General features: G+C 50.6%; 4 protein-coding genes across 4 annotated transcripts; 3 read left to right on the top strand and 1 right to left on the bottom strand.

Moving 5' to 3' along the window:
- Positions 1 to 220: 220 nt before the first annotated feature.
- P168DRAFT_254400 (uncharacterized protein) lies at positions 221 to 4,006 on the top strand. Its single transcript, XM_024834411.1, has 5 exons — positions 221 to 405; positions 469 to 2,247; positions 2,297 to 3,087; positions 3,140 to 3,466; positions 3,533 to 4,006. Exons 1-5 carry the CDS (start codon positions 258 to 260, stop codon positions 3,848 to 3,850), a joined length of 3,363 nt encoding a protein of 1,120 aa, XP_024692342.1. The 5' UTR covers positions 221 to 257; the 3' UTR covers positions 3,851 to 4,006.
- Positions 4,007 to 4,608: 602 nt separating this feature from the next.
- P168DRAFT_168241 (uncharacterized protein) lies at positions 4,609 to 7,196 on the top strand. Its single transcript, XM_024832881.1, has 3 exons — positions 4,609 to 4,913; positions 4,997 to 5,127; positions 5,204 to 7,196. Exons 1-3 carry the CDS (start codon positions 4,816 to 4,818, stop codon positions 7,180 to 7,182), a joined length of 2,208 nt encoding a protein of 735 aa, XP_024692341.1. The 5' UTR covers positions 4,609 to 4,815; the 3' UTR covers positions 7,183 to 7,196.
- Positions 7,197 to 8,345: 1,149 nt separating this feature from the next.
- Positions 8,346 to 9,969, top strand: P168DRAFT_282461 (uncharacterized protein; the record flags this gene model as incomplete). The annotated part of the gene is made up of 2 exons (XM_024835987.1): positions 8,346 to 8,393; positions 8,560 to 9,969. The coding sequence occupies 2 exons, from the start codon at positions 8,346 to 8,348 to the stop codon at positions 9,967 to 9,969; spliced, it is 1,458 nt and encodes a 485-aa protein (XP_024692340.1).
- A 2,952-nt stretch (positions 9,970 to 12,921) lies between these two features.
- On the bottom strand, positions 12,922 to 16,485 carry P168DRAFT_270237 (putative SNF2 family helicase; the record flags this gene model as incomplete). Its single annotated transcript, XM_024835195.1, has 12 exons — positions 15,769 to 16,485; positions 15,699 to 15,719; positions 15,570 to 15,654; positions 15,427 to 15,514; positions 15,255 to 15,374; positions 15,038 to 15,171; positions 14,893 to 14,992; positions 14,700 to 14,793; positions 14,459 to 14,654; positions 13,482 to 14,395; positions 13,242 to 13,418; positions 12,922 to 13,167 (listed from the first exon to the last, which is right to left on the bottom strand). Exons 1-12 carry the CDS (start codon positions 16,438 to 16,440, stop codon positions 12,922 to 12,924), a joined length of 2,847 nt encoding a protein of 948 aa, XP_024692339.1. The 5' UTR covers positions 16,441 to 16,485.
- Between the last annotated feature and the right edge of the window lie 1,960 nt (positions 16,486 to 18,445).

Raw genomic sequence — 18,445 nt, 5'->3', positions numbered from 1 at the left:
ATCTCTCTTGTCCTCATCTTCTATAATGCACTATATTTAAAGTAGCCATAGTATTCCTCAAAACAATCACACCAAACTCATACAATGAAGATTTGGCCGATGATGAAAGGCGGTCTTGGCATTCACTGCGGAAGTCACAGACCACTGCCCAATCAGCGACCGCAAAACTCTGCCGGCAACTCGGCGCATGGCAAGCTTCACCTTCATCTTTCAGACAAATTTTCAAGTTGAATTCGAAGCATCGCAATCAAGCCAAGATGTCTCATTTTGACAACCAGTCTCCGCGGAGCAAGAGGCGGAAGTTGGATACCCCCCAGGGGCCCGACAGCGGCGCCTTCATTACGTCGCATACGCAACTGCGCACCCTTCTGGTTTTTTCGCAGAACGTCGCGGAGTCCAAGCAAGGTGAGTACTAACATAAAACTTTGCTCTACACGGTCGTTCATCGACGTTTACACATTCCCACAGGTCTTAAAAAATTCAAGGAATTTCTCAGTGAGATTGGTGCCACGGAAGATGAAGACGAAAAGGCCAAAAAATTCCGCGTGCTCAAAGGCTACTGCGATTCGCAGATCTCCAACTATGCTGAGGACCCCATCTGCTTCCCGGATCTGATCCAGACCTGGAGCTTTGCGGACACCAGCAACAACGAGGGTCTCTTGACGACTGTTCCCTCTGTTTTGGCGCTCTTCCTCAGGTCTATCTCCAGCCGATTGGAATTTAGAGAGTTCGGCTTGGCGTTGTGCAAGCATCTGCTGCACAAGGACCAGCTTCGACTGTTTAACCGTGGGCTCACGGCTACGAAGTCGAAGGAGCATCTGATTTCCCCGTGTCTGCGTCTTCTCACTGAGATTGTCAGCTTCGATGGCGGCGCTGTGGCGCGCTTGGTTTACTCTTCGCGGCACATCACTTTCAAGCGGATTGAGGTTTTCTTGACGCCGAACAAAGCCCAGCTGGAAGAGAATGATGATGACAGCCGAAAGTCTACGCTGCGGCGCAATGCTCAACGCTACGTGCTTGCGAATTTGAGGTTCCAGCATGCGAGCGCCAAGGCCGACATCATTGAACAGACCAAGGTGATCAGAGCGTTCCTCGAATTTGTCCGGAAGGACCCCCGGGATATTGTGCGAGATATCATCGCCATGATTGAAAGAGACATCGTTCAAGACTCGTCGCTGTCTCGTAACACGAGGACGCGGTTCTTCAACCGATGGAATATGGAGCGCCTTGTGACGCTTTACGGTTATGACCGGGAATCCGAGGACCCAAATCCGACCGGTATCTCCATCGTAAATGAGGTGCACAAATTGCTTATGAATATCTGCAAGGACTCGAGTCTCGGCGTCTTGCTCCCCGAGACTGGCTGGTATCCGAATACCAGTGACCCCGAGACTCTGCCGACGGAGGACGATACATCGATCGAGCTGGGGCTCGACTCGGCGGTCTATGTCGATAGGTATAGGGACAATGTACCTGTGCGCAACGGTATTTTGTCACACGTCGCCCAAGTCCTACGTCCAGATACCGATAGTCTTCAGATCGAGCTCCTCGTTACCATCTTCAAGGCGGCACCGGAGCTTGTGGCGGACTTTTTCTCGAAGAAGGTCATGTTCGTTTCTGACCCGAAGCCGACACCCTCCTGGCTGGCGGAGTCCGCCCTGCTCTTCTCGACCGTCAGCTTGCCCGTTCCGAGTAACTGTGGGTGGAAGGAGAAGATCCCCGCCATGCCTCCTCCGGTGTCAGTGGTCATCGAGAGCATCCTGCCCCGCCCACTCACGCAGAAGACTTTGACTCGCTGTCTGAACCTGAATACCGAGATTATCACTCTGTTTGCGGTCAGGATCCTGACTATTGCATTCAAGAAGTTGCGCAAAGTCTTGGATATCTTCAATGCCGACCACGGGATCAGTCAAGCGTTTTGGACGCAGGCCGCGAACAAGTTGCTTGTAGAGTTTTCTCTTCGGTGCCCGGCTGTCAAGGACGTTGCTACGCTGTATAAGCGCACGGCGAAGGAGGACCTGCAGCAGCAGGAGGCCGTTGCGGAATTGCTCTGTTGCTTCTACGAAGTTGTGCCTGACTCCGCTTTTGAAGAAGGGTTCGATGCTTCGCTTTTTTTGGTTGATATTTTGAAACGCCTTGACGAGCCTAAGCTGTCAGAAGACGATTCTGAAATGCTGCTCGGTCAGTTGCAGAGTATCCTCAAGATCGCCCAACAGTCTGCGTCGATGCGTTGGTGGCAGTCTCCTGGTGAGTGGATGCATATCCCCCGTGGACGAAACGAAGCTAATAAAAGCAGCATCCATTCAATACTCCGCCTTCACGTCTATTCTCAAAGTACTAGCCGAGGCTGCCTCGAGGGACTCTTTGAAAGATATTGACGCTCTTCTCCGTTCTGTTCTCGTGGAGAATTCGGTCCTGCAGGCCTCTTCTTCTTTCCCCGCGATCTTGACTAGCTTCGAGACCTCTAATACCGAGACCTTGCAACACCAGATCGCGTTCTTTGACAACTGCGCTTGCCGGGTGGCCAAGAAGCCCGTTCACTACCAGGATTTACTGGGGGGTTTGCATCAGGATGCATCGAAACCCGTTAGTCCTCTTGTGTCGGCTATCACCGAGCAGTGGCCTTTTGTTGTCAAAGCGGGAAATGCGAAGATGGAGTCTGCAGTGAGTGCGTGGGTCGCTCGAGTACTTGGGAAGCTGAGACAGGTGGGAGAGGATGCGAAGGTGTTGAAAGCCGCTCGGGACAACTTGGTTGATGCCACCCAGGATAAGAAGGTCAAGTCTGCTCTCAAGAAGGCATTGAAGGGGACTGAGGAAGATGTCGATGATGCGAAGAGTGTACCTGCAACTGCCCAGCCCGCTTCCACTTCGAACCAGGCCCCGCGGGTAGATCTCGAGGAGGTCTTCGGCGCCTTGCCCACGGAAGGGAAGACGCACAATGAGTTACAAAAGTGGGATAGAGAGGATCTCGAAGACTCTATCGAGCAAGGTCGCGTCGGCGAGTTGATGCTGTGTCTCTGCTCTGAATATGAAGAGATCAGACGACAGGCTCTTGCCAATGTTTCGCGGTTCATGACCAAGCTCAGGGTATGTTATTCCACCCCACACGTCCTGAGAAGGTAACTGACAAAGTAAATAGGAATCCAAGTATAACGAGTGGAGATCGGCCTTCCTCCTCAGCGGTGAGTTGGTTGAAACCGTGAAGCAACTCGGACTGGAGTCGCCCGTGCCCTGGATTGTGGGTGCGTGTGCCGCCCGCTGTTTGGCGGTTCTCGCGGATCCCATGCACAAGCTTTACGGCAAGGTCAACCAGTTTCTCCAGAAAGCTCCGATATGGGAGCCGGAGAAGATCCCCTCGTACTGGATCGACCGGATCTTGCTCCACGAGCCGGAATTGGACGACGGCTATTTCGAAGAGACGAACTGGCTGTTGGACCTTTTGTTGAAGGGTCTTCGCACTGAAGCGGTATGTTACCTACATTATAACTACCATCGTATCCCCATAAGAACCCATCGCTGATACCTTTCCCAGGACATGGAGATCTACCGTCGCGCGAACGTCTTCGAGCGCATCCTGGCGTTCTACGAGTCACCCGGCACCGGGTTCGCCGCCCGACGAAAGATCCTGCACATCATCTACCGGGCGACCCAGGTGGGCGGCAGCACGACCTTGATCACCCGCGCTGGCATCATCGGCTGGGTCCAGGGTCAGATCCTGACCGGTCCTGCGAAGGAGACGCCGACTTTCAAGGCGATGGCCGACTCCTTGCATCCCACCTCGGGCGAAGATCGGGTTGCGAAATGGAGTGGTGGATCTGCGGTGCAGGTGGTTGAGAACCTTGTTGGCTAGGGATTTCGATTACCGAGTGTGATTCTTTCAGCGGGTGATCTTGGAGGGCTTTGATGTACTTGTGTTTGGGGGGTGTGCTCTGTGTGGCGCGGTTGTTGTAGATAGGGAAGCTTGGTCAATAGAGTCCCTCTTTGTTTCTTCCACAATTCAATACAATGACCATAATATAATGATCACTACTCTCTATTATTCTATAATTATCCTATAAATTCAAAGCTATAGTTCAAAATGACATGTCAATAGCTCTATAGGACAAGAATAGTGGATGGCGGGTTCGCCTGATTGGGCAGTGGAGTTGCGGCCTGGCATTACGGGCATTACACACTGAACAAACTCCAACTGACCTAACTGACCTTGACCTACCTTACTCTCTTCTCCCTCTTTCTCTTCTCTCTCTCTCTCTCTCTCTCCTCCATTCATCTCTCCATCTCCATCCATCCCCTGCTCTCTCTCCTCTTCTACTTCCTCTCTTCTCGAGTCCGCCAACTGCATCTGATCTTCTTTCCATCACAATTACCTTATCCTACTTGGATCAAATCCCTGGAACCTAAATTTGCACTGATTCACCGTGCCCCTCATCACCCTCTCGATTCCTTCCATCCTCTCTCCTAAAATTGAGTCCTGGACCCCATCGAGCGAATCTCCGCTTGGCTTGCCACGGGCCGGTGTGGCCGGGCTTTGCTATTCTGCATCGCTTTCTCACCTCTCTTCGAACTCCCCCCTCCCCCCTCTCGCCAGCTTACTATTACCCCAAAACAAATCGGCCGATCGGCTTCTTCCTTCCCTCTTTTCTCCCTTCTCCAACTCTACTTTCCCCCCTGATAAGCTTCTTCCCGTTCCCCGAATCTACCTTTCGAGCTTGAATCCGCCAAAACAACCAATGAGATTTCCGTGACCCGACTCCCCCGAATTCGACCTACACCGATTCTACCTGATTCATCTGCATTGTCGCACCCGAAATAATCATGTCGCGACGATACCAGATCGATGAGTTGCTTCATCTGCGCTCATCGCCTCTGGCTACCAAACCGGCTGGCTTACCGCCGGTTGAAGATTGGATGGGGTAGGGAATCAGTTCTGCTGCGCCGATAGCTTTGTGGCTTGGTCTCCCGCTCGGTTCTGACGCTGATGGCTTGTCCCTTTTAGTCCAATGCCCGACCCGACAACGCAACGAAAAACGTCCACAGTAACTCGAGATCCGACGTCTCCAAATGACACCACACCTCGACGACCGAGTCTGTTTGAGACTCGTCATACCCCCCGTGGCTCCACTTCAGGTAAAATCGACACCGTGTCTGTTGCAGATCTAAGTGATCGGGTCGAACTCTCACTAATTCTCGGTGCGTTTGATAGAGGACATCATCCTGGGACCGCCCAAGACCTCGTTTGCCTCGGCCTCCCGCATCTCCGGTAAGGGGTTGGTCGACCCGACGGAGAGTCCGTCTCGCATTTTTGATACCGACGAATCGAGAACCGATCGCTTCAACCTTCGGGACAAGTTCCTCAGGGAGAGGAACACCGAGGACCGAGATATTGATCGCCGCGACGGGAAACCGGTGACCTTGAATGGCCGCCGGGTGGAGCGAGAAGATTGGAATAGCGCTCGGTCCCGTCGCACCTTCGGCCACGAGGAGCCGGAGCGGAAACCGAGACGCAACGGGGAATTCGATCGGTGGGAAGGCCGTGATCTCAATCGCGACCAAGACCAGCGCGGAGAGAAGGATCCCCGATTCTTGCCTCGTCGGGACGGCCAGCCCCCACGGGCTAGACACGAAGGCAGTTGGTTCCGCGATGACAAGAACAACCATCACCATCACCAGCAGGAGGGTCCCGACGCGGACGAGGAGAAGCCCTCGGTGCGACATCGGGAATGGCGCCGGGGCGACAGGCATGGTGCAGACCGCGATTGGACTCGCGGGGCCAAGTTTGAGCAGGAACCCGAGTGGCTGACGGCAAATGAAAAGGACGAGCCCCGCCGGGCGCATACCCAGGAAGACTTTGAACGCTGGAAGGAGAAAATGCGGGCCGGATCTGCCCAGGTGCATACTGAGGAGAAGAAACCGTCCGCGGCCGAACCCCTCACCCTCAACGCTCCAGAACAGAAGCCGGAGAAACGGCCCACGGACGGGGAGATTTTCAGTAGCAGCGGCTTGCCGTTCCACGGCGATGCAACCATGGAGCGCTTCTTCGGATTGCTCAGTGAGGGGAGACCCCAAGAACCTCCCACACCGTCGCCCGCGGAGGCTATGACGAAGGAGATGGCCCCTGCTCCTGCTCCCGCTCCTGCTCCTGCTCCTGCTCCTGCTCCTGCTCCCGCTCCTGTCCCTGCCGCTGCCCCGGCCCCAGCCCCCGCTCCGGCTGCGGCTGCGGCTGCAGCCGCGGCTTATGCACTGCCCAAAGGCAAGTCGTCTCGCTTTGCTGGGTTGTTCAGCCCCCCTCCCGGAAGCCCGGCGATGGAAGAGAGCGCCTCTCCGCTGGGACACCGGGCGTCTCCGGTCAACGCATCCCCCAAAGACGCAGACCAGGAAGGCTTTCAGCGTATCCTGGCAATGCTGGGTGGAGGGGGGCTGGGTGGAGGCGGGCCCAAATCCCGCAACGCAACGCCTCACAATGACTACGCACAGGTCACCCGACCCTCTCCAATGGTCGCGGCCGAACCTGCTTACGCCGCCATTCCGTCTCCATCGCGGGACCACATGAACCGGGCCGACTACATGCCGCGACAAGACGGTCCGATGCGGGGTCCGGATCCCGCCCTGAAGGACGCACTCTTCCCTCCGGATCTTTCAGCCAAAGATCCCCAGTCTCGGGAGCATCTCTTGCGGTTAATGCAGCAAGTCCGCGTCAGCCCCGGTGGGCCTCCGAGTCACGGTGCACATGGTCCCCCGCCCACCGCTGGACCGCCCCCCGGGCTGTTGAACATGGCTGATGTCATGCCGCACCCACCGGGCATCCCGACGGCGCACAAGGGGCCCAGCTTCATGGATGACCCCGCGATTGCCGAGCTCTCGCGACCGGAGGCGGAGCCGCTTCGACGCCGTCCGGCTAATGGACCGCCGCCGCCCCCCATGGGCTACTTTGATGACATTCCGTTCCCTCAAGGCAATCATCTGCCGATGACACCTGGTGGATCTCGCGCCCCTCAAGGTCAAGGTATGCCTGCCATGGGCATCCAGCGGCCGCCCGGGTTTGAACATATGCCGCCCCCCGGATGGGCGGGCCCCAGATGCCGCCGCCGCCGCAACAGGGTGTCGGACCGGGTCCCTTGGGCCCTCCCCCGGGAATCCCCACTCCGACGCGGGGGGTCAACCCGAACTACATCGCGAACATGATGCCGATGCCGGGTGGTGTGCCCCCGCTCAACGAGCGCCAGCCCTTCCCGCGCGGCGCAGCCGGTGCGGGAACCCCGGGGTTCCCCCCGCCCCCGGGCATGATGCCACCCCCGGGTTACATGAATGGCCCTCTTCCGGGTGGGTTCCCACCCATGCCACCCAACGTGGAAGGCCTGATGGGCATGGGCCACGGTGGCCAGGGACCGTTCGATGGCGCCCCCGGTCCCCAAGGGCCTCCTCCCTCGTCCCGACACCTGCTTGAGATGTTCGGTGGCGCTGACATGCGGGGAGGGATGGTCGGTCCGGGACAATTCCGGTAAGGCGACGGTGTGTCGGGACAGGGAATAAGAGACATGTGTAGATGGCAGATAGTACGCGTCCAACGTGTCCACTGACATTGGTCGTGTTCGTCTGTCCGACTGTATCTTCCCTTCCATGCAACGGTGAGATTGTTAAAGGCAGAAAAGACAAGTAATGGAGATTGGAATTTTGACATGTCGACGGTACTCTAGGTGATATACTGCAGATAATATCTAGGAACATCTGTACTAGTGGCTGGATAGTTTCAATCAATCAAATCATTACTTGTGGAGTTCTCTAAATAGATGTAGATGTGACTGTTGTAGTTTTGACGTGCGCAACGGACGTCCGCGTTGCGCAGTGATTACTTTCAAGGTTGTGCTATCTGTCTAGTGAACAGGATTCCCACTCATGGATTTGATATTCGCTATCCAGCATCACCCCCATTCACTCTCATCCATAATATAAATTGCGCTCAACCTTTACTTTAAGATTGCCAACTTCTTTTTCTCTTACTACATACCATACACCAACCCCAAAACCTCCTCTAGTAAATCAACAACTACGAGACTTTCGACCCAAGCAAGCAAATAACCATCCATCCAACTCCTAAATCCCTCCCCATCAACCATCTCTTTCATCCTTTCTAATCACTCAACCTACAGTGATATTCACTCTCCCCAGTCTTGCACAGCAGTCCTACTATTGCTTATAAATTGGGCCACTTCTTCCTCTAGTTGACTGAATCTGTTGGTCAATCTCGTGTGCTATACTTGGCCGAGAATAAATTAGCTGATTTACTTACTTCCATCCATCCTTGTTTATCCTTATTTTGCTTGGTCTGTTTAACGCAGAGGGTCGATATGATGGATGCTGTGGACTTTGAGTTGTGTCTTGACGTGGATGAATATGTGAGTCTCTCCCTCCCTCTGTATTCTTTTCCATCAGAGGTATTTCATGTCTCTCTCTGTCTTTCGATCTCGTCGGTTTACTTCATCCCATCTACCCTATCCCAGAAAAATCCCCTATCTCAGTCCACACATACAAGCCATAAAAATAAAGACTAAACCATCACAGCGCAAAAAACCCCAACCTCAGAACCAACCAGACGCAGAAACCAAAGCAAAAGCAGAACCAGAAACAACTCCCCTTCTAAACAACGCACCCCCCAAATCGCCCCTCGTCCGCAAATACGCCCAGTTCGTCGAAGACGAGTACACTACACTCAGCAGGAAGAAGGAGAATGACAACGGCCACAACGATACGGGATTCTGGCTTTCGCTGCCTCCTAAACGGCCCAGACTCTCTCCTTCGGAGTTGGGTGTAGGTTTGGAAGAAAGGGCTTCTACTGTTATTGAACAATACGGGACTGTTGGATGTATGGGATCTACTGGTGTTCAGGGACGTGGTGAGGGTGCTTGTGCCGGGGCTGGAACTGATGCAGGCGTGGATGGAGACGGAGATACGATGATGGATGTCGATGCTGATGCTTTGTCGGATTTACCGATTCGTACTACGATAATAGCTCCATCTCCAGCTACAGCTACAGCTACAATTACACCTCCACCCTCAACCCCAACCCCAGGTCGAATGCCAGCTCGACCGTCAAGACCACCCCCCTCCGCATCAACCCAATTCGCAATCTACGAAGACCCCGACACAATGGACGTCGACGACACTGACATCAGACGTTATTCTACACCTCTCCACAGCCCTACGTACAACACTACACCTGGTGATGGCCAAACCACCACCAGTAACAACAACAGCCACTACATCCACCCCTACGTCTCCTCTCAAACAGACGAAGACAAAGAAAACACCGAAAACGAAAACGAAGACGATGAAGAAGACCGCAACACAGGTGAGACACACTCCTCTCAGCAAAGCACCCTAACCAGCCTCACCGAAGGAGACCACCACCACCACCATCACCGCCAACAATACCATCAAAGAGATGGAGAAAACGAAGACCAAGAAAGCCAAGCCGACGACGAAGCCGACGACGACAACGACGACATCTACTCCCGCGACTCAGCAACCACCCCATTCAGAAGCCCACCAAGCAGAAGAATGACGTTGACGAGAAGACGCCGCCCACACCAGTACTACACCTACCACCCACACGGGTACCTGGGTCAGCGGCCGGGGTATGAGTATGGGTTCGTGGAGGGCGGCAGTGATACGAGTACTAATGCCGATATCAGTACCAGTGTAAGGGGATTCGTCGGTGGGGAACCGAGTTGGAATCGTTCTCCTGGTTCGAGCTCTACGATTACTGCTTTTGGGGGTAGAGAGGGAAGGGAAAGGGGGGACGTTACTCCCGGCATAGAGGACGGTGGTGGTATTGCGGATAGTGCCGACCCCGTCGATATCAGACAGGAGATGCTGAGCTCGACGGCTGTTCCGGGGGATTATCACCGTTCGCGAGGGGGTCTACGTCGGGTTTATCCTTGGAGTGCGGGTGGGAGTTCTGGACAGGTCTAAGGTTGTGAGGCTACAGGGTTAGTACTCGATCAGTACGATTGATGGAAAACCTCCATATGTCACGATGAAACCCTTTTACTCTATGTTATTCAAATATGCAATCAAATTTAGACAAATCAATACAGAGTTACTAGAGTAGTGAAGAACACACCGCTCCTAAGCATTCCAAGCGCACATAAAGACCCAAACCATCTTTCGCACCAAATATAGAGTTCATTTTTACATACAAAACTCAGAATTCCATGATATCTCATATAGCCGAGTGCTAATTCCCCTTCTTTTCAATTCCGATCCAGTCAAAAACCCCCAGGACAATATCGTCAATATCAGCACCGAATTTGATAAACCCCATCAAGTCCACGTTGAATGACTATTGGCCGCGAAACGTGTCACCTCTCAGTATCAGGGCTATTAGCCGTCTTCAGTACGTACATATTCTGGTCTCGCTTGAGGAAGGAAACGAAGGAAAGACCAGCACCAGTTCTCGCAACAGTATCCTCTCAATCTTCGCATTAAAGCTGCGTCCTCGCAGTCAAAGACATAAAAACGGAAAGCAGTCGAACAAAGCAAGCCAAAATGTAAAGCACCGTCGCATCCCAGAGAATCTTCACTGCTCCTGATAACTAGCAGCCCCGTTGCCGACGACACCCCCATAGCAGACGCAGAGGCTCAAGCAGCTTTACTTCTGTTATTCCAATGTGGTCATTTCCTTTGATGACCGCTTATAGACAGACGGGCAGTTCCAACGGCAGGCGAACGTAATCAGTGGAAGTGATGCTAGAGTATTAACATATTGAGTAGAAACCAGAAAGTGACACAGAGATATCGATATTCCAGATGTCGCCGGATACTGTCAGACTATTATGCTTCTCTGGTTGTAGTTGGGTTATCGCGGTCTCGAGGCTGGTATTGCTTTGTTCAGACCGGCAATGCAGTATAGGACCCCCAGTGTAGAAGTCTTCTCGCGTCTTCGCCATGGAGGATGGTGTACATTTCGTGTGGAGTTCGTATACACACACCTTTAGCTTTTACCTTCGTCATCGTTTTCTTTGAAGAGCCAAGCACCAAGAGTCTGGATATGAGCCTGCCATATGGATTTATTTCAGAAGACAGCGGGGTTCTGATCCGTGTATATATATCTATCTATCACTGTCCTCGTTCCAAGATGAAAATCGTCAATGGGTTGTTGTTGACAGTCTCTGCACAAAGATGTTTGAATGAGACAATGATCGTGGCTTGGACTCGAGACTGGAGGGTTCACATCGACTGATAGATGAGAGACACTTTTATCGGCTTTCTGGAGTTTCTCGGAATGGTTGTCTTCGATGTCGTGAGTAACTTCCGCATGCATTTTGAGGATTTGAGAGAAGCCTCCCGTGGGCCAGGCTGGGGGTTCGTGGATTGCGATCAGAAGATTATCAGTCGGGGGTTCAACAACGCTTCTCCATAATATGGAAGTGGTAGTGGATGGCCCATAATATTAGACTCCTTGATCCAATATCCAAGTTATTAGTGCGGGACGTGAGCCGGAGCTCGCATACCAGACACTCATAGTCTGATAGTAATTGCTCAGCCATTATGACACGGTTAGAGTATGAATCCAAGGTTCTCACTGTCCAGGCCGTCTGCAAGAAGTATGCCAGGCGTCGCTTGATCGTTGCTCGGGTGTATGTAGACATATCGACTACTGCATCAAAATACTGAATCTGTATTTGATCAGGCTTGATATGGCTGATATCCCAGCAAAATATCCAGGAACAGTAGAATAGTTTCTTGACTGGGTTGTCGCTTGTGCCAATACTCGAGGTAGGAAGTAATAACGTGACAAATGATAGTCAAGTACCTATACAAAGGCAGTTTGGCAGGATTCCTAGTTCAAAGAACAGATGATGTACCGGTTAATCATACTGGCAGTGGATCTGTGGAGGTTGATTCAGGGCCATCGTATATTCTTCCCTCACAGAGAGAGTAGGACTTAAAGTGAATTGAACAAACCATTTCACTGTCTAGGAGCTGTGATCAATGTTGTTTCATGATATTGGATGCTTCAATATCCGAAACACTTCCCCGAAGATTGCCAATCACTATATTCAAGTGTTATTCAACTATCCAACTTCACTCATCCTGTCGTTCAAAAGAAAAGACTATGGGCTAGGTAACTACATCATTCTCTTCTTTATATCACTAAAACTTCTGTGAGCTTTTGATATTCCTTCATGGAGTTTATTGATAACCCCAGGACAACTCCGTATAGAGATATACTAGCATTGTATCAATCAGGCTGTCTTCGATTGATACAAAATCACTTAGTCTCTTCACATCAGTGGGAGATGCTTTCTGATAGACAGATCTAGACATTATCGCTACTATAGTCAAGCATCATGCACCAAGTCTATAATCCAATCTGTTGAGGTGGGAAATGGAGGGTTGGACTGGTGGTCAGACCAAGTACATGGGAGATGTCTAGTCGATTGAGGGTTCTTGTCAACCTCGGCGTATCTTTTCTTTCTTCCTACTATCATATTTTTACTACGCATACGATAATTAGCTAGTGGAATTGATGGGAGTTCCATGTAATATTGTATTCTCCTATTCTAGAAGAGTAATAAGAGATATGGAACTTGGAACTGCAAGTAAATGAACTCAATGGGGTTTCACTGGGAAAGAAAAAATTGCTCCCAATTACCATCATAGATAAAGTACCACCTTGTTTTAGTATTTCTTGTTATGAAAGGAAAAGTGGTAGTAAACTGAAACATGAAACAGCTGGGTATCAAAACGATAAGGGTAAAGTAACTGCAAAATTGAATAAAGCAAGTAGTGAAATGGCAGAGATATGGTGCTGAGAATCCAATCCGAAAAGTATGGCATCAACTTTGGCGATGTGACCAATTTCGCTGTTCCAAGGACAAATGTTGATAGATTGATGCATCATCATCTTGCATCTTTTCGCTACTTTCGATTGCGTGTCACAATGAAAGCCCCATTCTCATTCTCCTCGACCGTGGCCCCGAACATCTCGAGCAAGGATCTAACAGTATCACGATCCTTCAAGACATCCAGACCCATTGTATTGCTAATCTCGGCGGCTTTGCGTGCCTGGATCTTCAGAATATACTCATCGATTGAGTCTTCCACGATCATCTTGACACATTGTACGGATTTGGTCTGGCCTATTCTCCAGACACGACAAAATGCCTATAGTAGCAATCAAAGAAGACGATTAGCTTAGAACTCTAAAAGGACCGTCGAGAGGGGGTGCGGCATCATACCTGATCTTGCATAGCCCCATTCCACCACAGATCCACGAGAATGCATTTATTTGCGGCGGTCATGTCAAGCCCGGTTCCTCCGGCCTTGAGACTGGCAATCATAACCCTGATGTTGGGATTTTCGGCGAATTTCTTCATGCTTTCTTCGCGGCACTCAGGACGCATCTTTCCAGTCAACTAGATGTATTGTCAGCGTCTGTCTATTTACCTGTGATCAATCTGGATAAAATCTTCACTCACGCAGACACTTGGGCAGTTCTCCCGCCGTAATGCGGCCGCTAGATTTTGGACAAAATTGAGAAATTGAGTGAAGACAACAATTTTGACGTCTGGATTGTCTTCAATCCAACCACGGATGATCTCTTGTATCTTGCTCAGCTTAGCGCCAGGCATGTCTCCATCGCAGGCCCTAATCCAGTCGGTTTTTTCATCCTCATCTTCGGACTCATCGCTCTCCTCTGTCCTGGGTGTGGCAATCTTTCTAAGGGCGTTTCCAGAATTTCTCTTCGTGTTTCTCTTGCGCTTATGCGCCTGCTTCCTGCCGACCGATGCCGTGGCTTGGGACAAAGAGGAGCTGCCCAGCTCTATATCCTCATTGAAGCAGCATTGTGCAGCTTCTTCGATGTGTGAAGTGCATTTGACGCACACCCGACTCGGCGTTGCAGAATTTGTATCATCGCCAAGAAGGTAGAAGCATTCCTCGCAGTATAGATGCATGCAGTCTGTAACGACAGTATTTACCGGCTGTGATGCACAGGTGGCGCAGGAAGTCCTTGCCAAGCGCTCATCCCAGTCTTCTCGCTCATGAAGCTGGCACATGAGCTCGTGAAACCGTTGAACAAGCTTCATTGCATCCCCACGAATTTCATCCAGCAACTGACCAGCCTCTTCCGAATCTGGTTGTTTTGCGATTCCCAAACCAGTGTCCCTTTTCATAGCTACAAGCCATGAGGTTATTCTCTTTGATGTATGACGAGTCACTTCATCTTCATCGTTTGAAATAGTCATAAGCTCTCGCATCAAGGATCCGGATAGCAGTTTCTTAACCATCCCTTGAGTAGTAAGTATGTGGCTGCAGAACATGCGCAACACCAAAAGCATGGTCAAAAAGCATCGAGTCTGAGCGAGTCTACCGTCTTCCACCGAGGCGTGACCTATATTCCATGTTAGATCGGCTTCGGTCAATCCATTGTACTGTGGGGCCTTGTTATTCTAACCATTCATGTTTTTTATGAAGTAATCAACAATCCTTTCGTAGATAGTGCGCTCAGCTTCGCAAAAGTTCACCTTAACAACTTCCTCACCAAGGTCAGGGAGCTTGATGACCGGGAGCGAGAAAAGTCTGCTCTGGTGTGTTCGCTTGATCATGAAAGAGCGTAAAAGATTTGTAAGGCGTTGCTCTGCTTTCTGGTCCTATTATAGAATTTTAGAAACATGATCAACGATGGTGCCAGCCACACTTGCCTTGCAGTATCGTCCAAAGAAAGTGTCGAAGTTACCAGTTTGGGGAACACTGAGGAAATCGAATTGGGGATAGAATTCTTCGATACAACTATAGCAACTCCATCAGCCGGCTTGCCATACTAGCAAGTATCGAAATCCCTGCTCATTCGAAACTCAACAGAGGTTAAGTGACCGCATTATTACTTACTTGTGTACTGGAGTTCCACTCAAGATCCATTTGTATTTGCCGGTGAGGGCACGCACCGCGATGGAGGTGTGCCCGGTGTAATTATTGATGACATGTCCCTCTAAAACGTGGTTAGCTTGAACACGAGTAGTTTGGGACTGCTTACCATCAAGAATGATTCTCAAAAACTTGTTTCGATGCAGAGGACCAGCGTGTTTCTCGTAGGTTTCAATCCACCATTCCCATGTTGTATTTTCATCCATGGGTTGTTCAGGTGCCATGCAACGGGGATAAGATCTTCTGACCTCTTCGTACGTCGTGATTCTTTTTTTGAAAAAATTAACATGAGCTGTCTATAATAATTATGAAAAGGTGAGACTCACAGGATGAAACTGTTCTGAATGGATTTATCGATGTCGAGTGTCAGTTGCCTTAGATGTCTATTGTAAGTTTTGACTTCTCCTCTGGCATCCGCATCGCAATGTTTGGCTATTTGGTTTCTCCTGCTGATATTAGCTGTTCGGGCTTCAGAAAATAGATACTCAGGAACTATACCAGTGCGACACAAGGTGCGCTGGGACAACGATCAAAGTTGTTCTCAAGGGGTCATTAGGGTCACAAGTTTGGCCATCCATAATATTAGCTATATTGGTATTTGAATCAGCTCTGCACCATCTGAACCGGCCGACATATCTCACCTAAAGCCTGAATTGTTTTTCCAAACCCCATGAAGTCACACAAGAATCCACCAAATGGAGCGTGAGTGGAATTTTCCCGGTCACGCTATGATTGTTAGGGAGCTCTCTCAAGGCTCAAAGGTTGCTTACCATGAAAGCGGCACCCAAAAGCTACATCTCAGTTAGTTCGTTGCATGATAGGGAGAGAGAAGATTCTAACCTGATGGTGATAGAGGCTTGTCTTCAAGCCTCTGATTTTCCAGCCGCTTTTCCCATCGCTTGTGGCTGATTTTGTGAATTTTCGAGTGGCTTTCAATACCTGCTGTTTGTCGGACGCTGCACCTTTCTGATCTATGGTGGGGATACTGGCTATCAATTCAAAAAGAGCCTTTCCTTTGTTTTTGGCAGTAAACCCTGGAATCTCTGGGAGCGGGGAATTTGCGTGGGCATCCTCAGTCAAGCTGGAGCCGAAAAATGACCGCAGAGTTATGGCGTTTTCTTCGTCATTCTTCTTGCTCTTTTTCATGGGGCCTCGCTGGGTTGAACTGTGGCGGCAGTCGTGCCTGCGTTTTCGGGGCTTTCTTTTGTTCGCTGCCTGCGCCAAAACGACGTCAAACCCGACCTGCATGCTGCGGCGTTTTTCACTTGCAGTGATTTTATTGGATCTTTTGCGCCTAGACACCGATGGTTTTGTATCAGAAGCCCCCGGATTCCCGGATTCTTCCCCATATGGTAATTGGCTTTGAGATGTGTTACCAAGTCCATACTCGTTGAAAGGAAGTTCTTCGTCGTCAACAAGTCGCTGCTCTTCAAGAACTTTTCTATTTGCAAGCCTTTTCTGGCGAGCATCATCATCCAATTTCGCCACCTCATAGCGAAATCTGTCTTCCATAGAGGGATTCGAAAGGCCTTCAAACCATGCTTTCGTTTTTTCAAACCTAAGAAGTTCAACATAAGTCCAGCAAACAAGGAAGGGAAAAGTACGTACTCTGACGAATCTTGATCGTTGACAGAATTGAGCAATGTTTCTGGCCACTCGGGGTCCTCACAGTGAGTATCATCGTTGGCAGCGGTGTCACCTGGAGGAACAGCAGGTTCTCCGTTCACCTGAGCCGATGCAGGAGTCGACGGGTTTTCTTGATTTCCATTGAGTGTCTCATTCATCACCGAGGGTTGGCCGTATGTGAAGGCTTGCAATGCTCCAATATCGTCCATTGTGATGTCGTCGAGTGGCACGAATAAATCGTTGTCCTCACCGCCAGCAGTAGGAGATTCGGCACCGCTGGTAGAATGCTCCGCACGGCCAGGAAGGACAGAATAATCACCAGTAGAACAAGAGGGTTGTGTAATTTCAGTGTCTAGGGGTCTATCAGCAAATGGGACAAACGCCCCACCTGCTTGGCTCGATATGGCTGCCATTGGAGGCGTTTCGTTACATTCCATGTTGAGTGTATCTGCCATTCCACCGGGATTGATTGTTTCGGCATCTTGCGCTGTCTTTGGAGTTGTCCCGTTGCTTTCCGTGTTTGGTGTATTTTGAAAGCCAGTGTGATTGACTGTCTCAGGAATCTGGGTGATATCCGTGAGGATAGGCTTGTTGCTCTGGGCTAGCTGCTTTTGAGCAGCTGCCAGCTTGGCTCTCCTATCGATTGAAGGCACAGCATGGGGTTTCAGAAACTTGTCCTTGATATCAAGCAACTCGGGCCCTGTTTCAGTCGTTCTGTTGGGTTCCTTGTCTGCTTCCATGTTGGACGAGGTGGTAGGTTCGTTGCATGTCTCCATACTAGGCTCAGTGCTAAGTCCGCTGTTGTCATCCATGGCAGGCTCAGTGCTAGGTTCATCAATGGGGTCCATACCATCCAAGGTGCTAGGTTCACTGTTGTAATCCACGCTAGCCTCAGTGTTGAGGTCCTTATTGATGTCCATATTAGACATAGTGCTAGATTCACCGTCGAGGTCCATGCTAGCCAAAGGGCTAGGTTGATTGCTCTGATCCATGGCGGGCTCAGCGCTAGGTTCACCATTGAGGTTCATATCAGGCTCATTGCTAGGTCCAGTGTTGTCACCCATGCTAGACTTGGTGCTAGGGTCTTCATTTAAACCCATATTAGACTCAATGCTAAGTTCGCCATTGAGGTCTATGTCAGCCAGGGTGCTAGGTTCACCATTGTGATCCATGCTAGGCTCAGCGCTGGGTTCCATATTCAAGTTCATATCAGCCTCGGTGTTGGATTCACCGTTGAGATCCATATCAGTCAAGGTGCTATGCTGACTGCTCTGATTCATGGCAAACTCGGCGCTAGGTTCACCGCTGCTATCCACTCTAGGCAGGTTGCTAGGTTCATGATTGGAATCCATGGCAGGCTCAGTGCTGGGTTCACTGTTGAGATCCATGCTAGGCTCAGTAGTAGGCTCCTTATTGAGATCCATGCCAGTCTCAGTGGTAGGCTCACTACTGTGATCCATGCTGGACCGGAGTTGGCCTAGATGAGCCGTCAAGAGGGACAGGATGTAATGTGGAATAGGGATGGATTGAGACTCGGTGTATAAGATAGGAAGTTGGATGTAAGAATGAAAGGTGGAAAGGGAAGACAGCAGGATGAATACACGAAGAGGTCGAAAGGGAAGATAGGAATAAGGATGTAGGAAGGAAAGGTTAAGGAAGATAGATGTAAGGAGGAAGGTTGCAAAGGGAAGATAGGAGGTGGGATGTAGGAAGAAAAGGCCCCAAAAAAGATATCTGGGAAGATAGATGTACGAAAGGGGTATTCAAAGGGGAGATAGGAAGATGAATGTAAGAAGGGAGAGTCCAAAGGGAAGATAGAAAGAGGATGGACAGATGGAGAGTGAAATGTGTATGTTGAAGACAAAAAGGGAGGATCCAGTGAGGTCTGAGT

This window comes from Aspergillus campestris, assembly GCF_002847485.1.
Source record: "Aspergillus campestris IBT 28561 chromosome Unknown P168scaffold_7, whole genome shotgun sequence".
Classification (NCBI taxonomy): Eukaryota; Fungi; Ascomycota; class Eurotiomycetes; order Eurotiales; family Aspergillaceae; genus Aspergillus; species Aspergillus campestris.
Note: the sequence above shows the minus strand (reverse complement) of the source record. Positions and strands in the feature narration are given on the sequence as shown.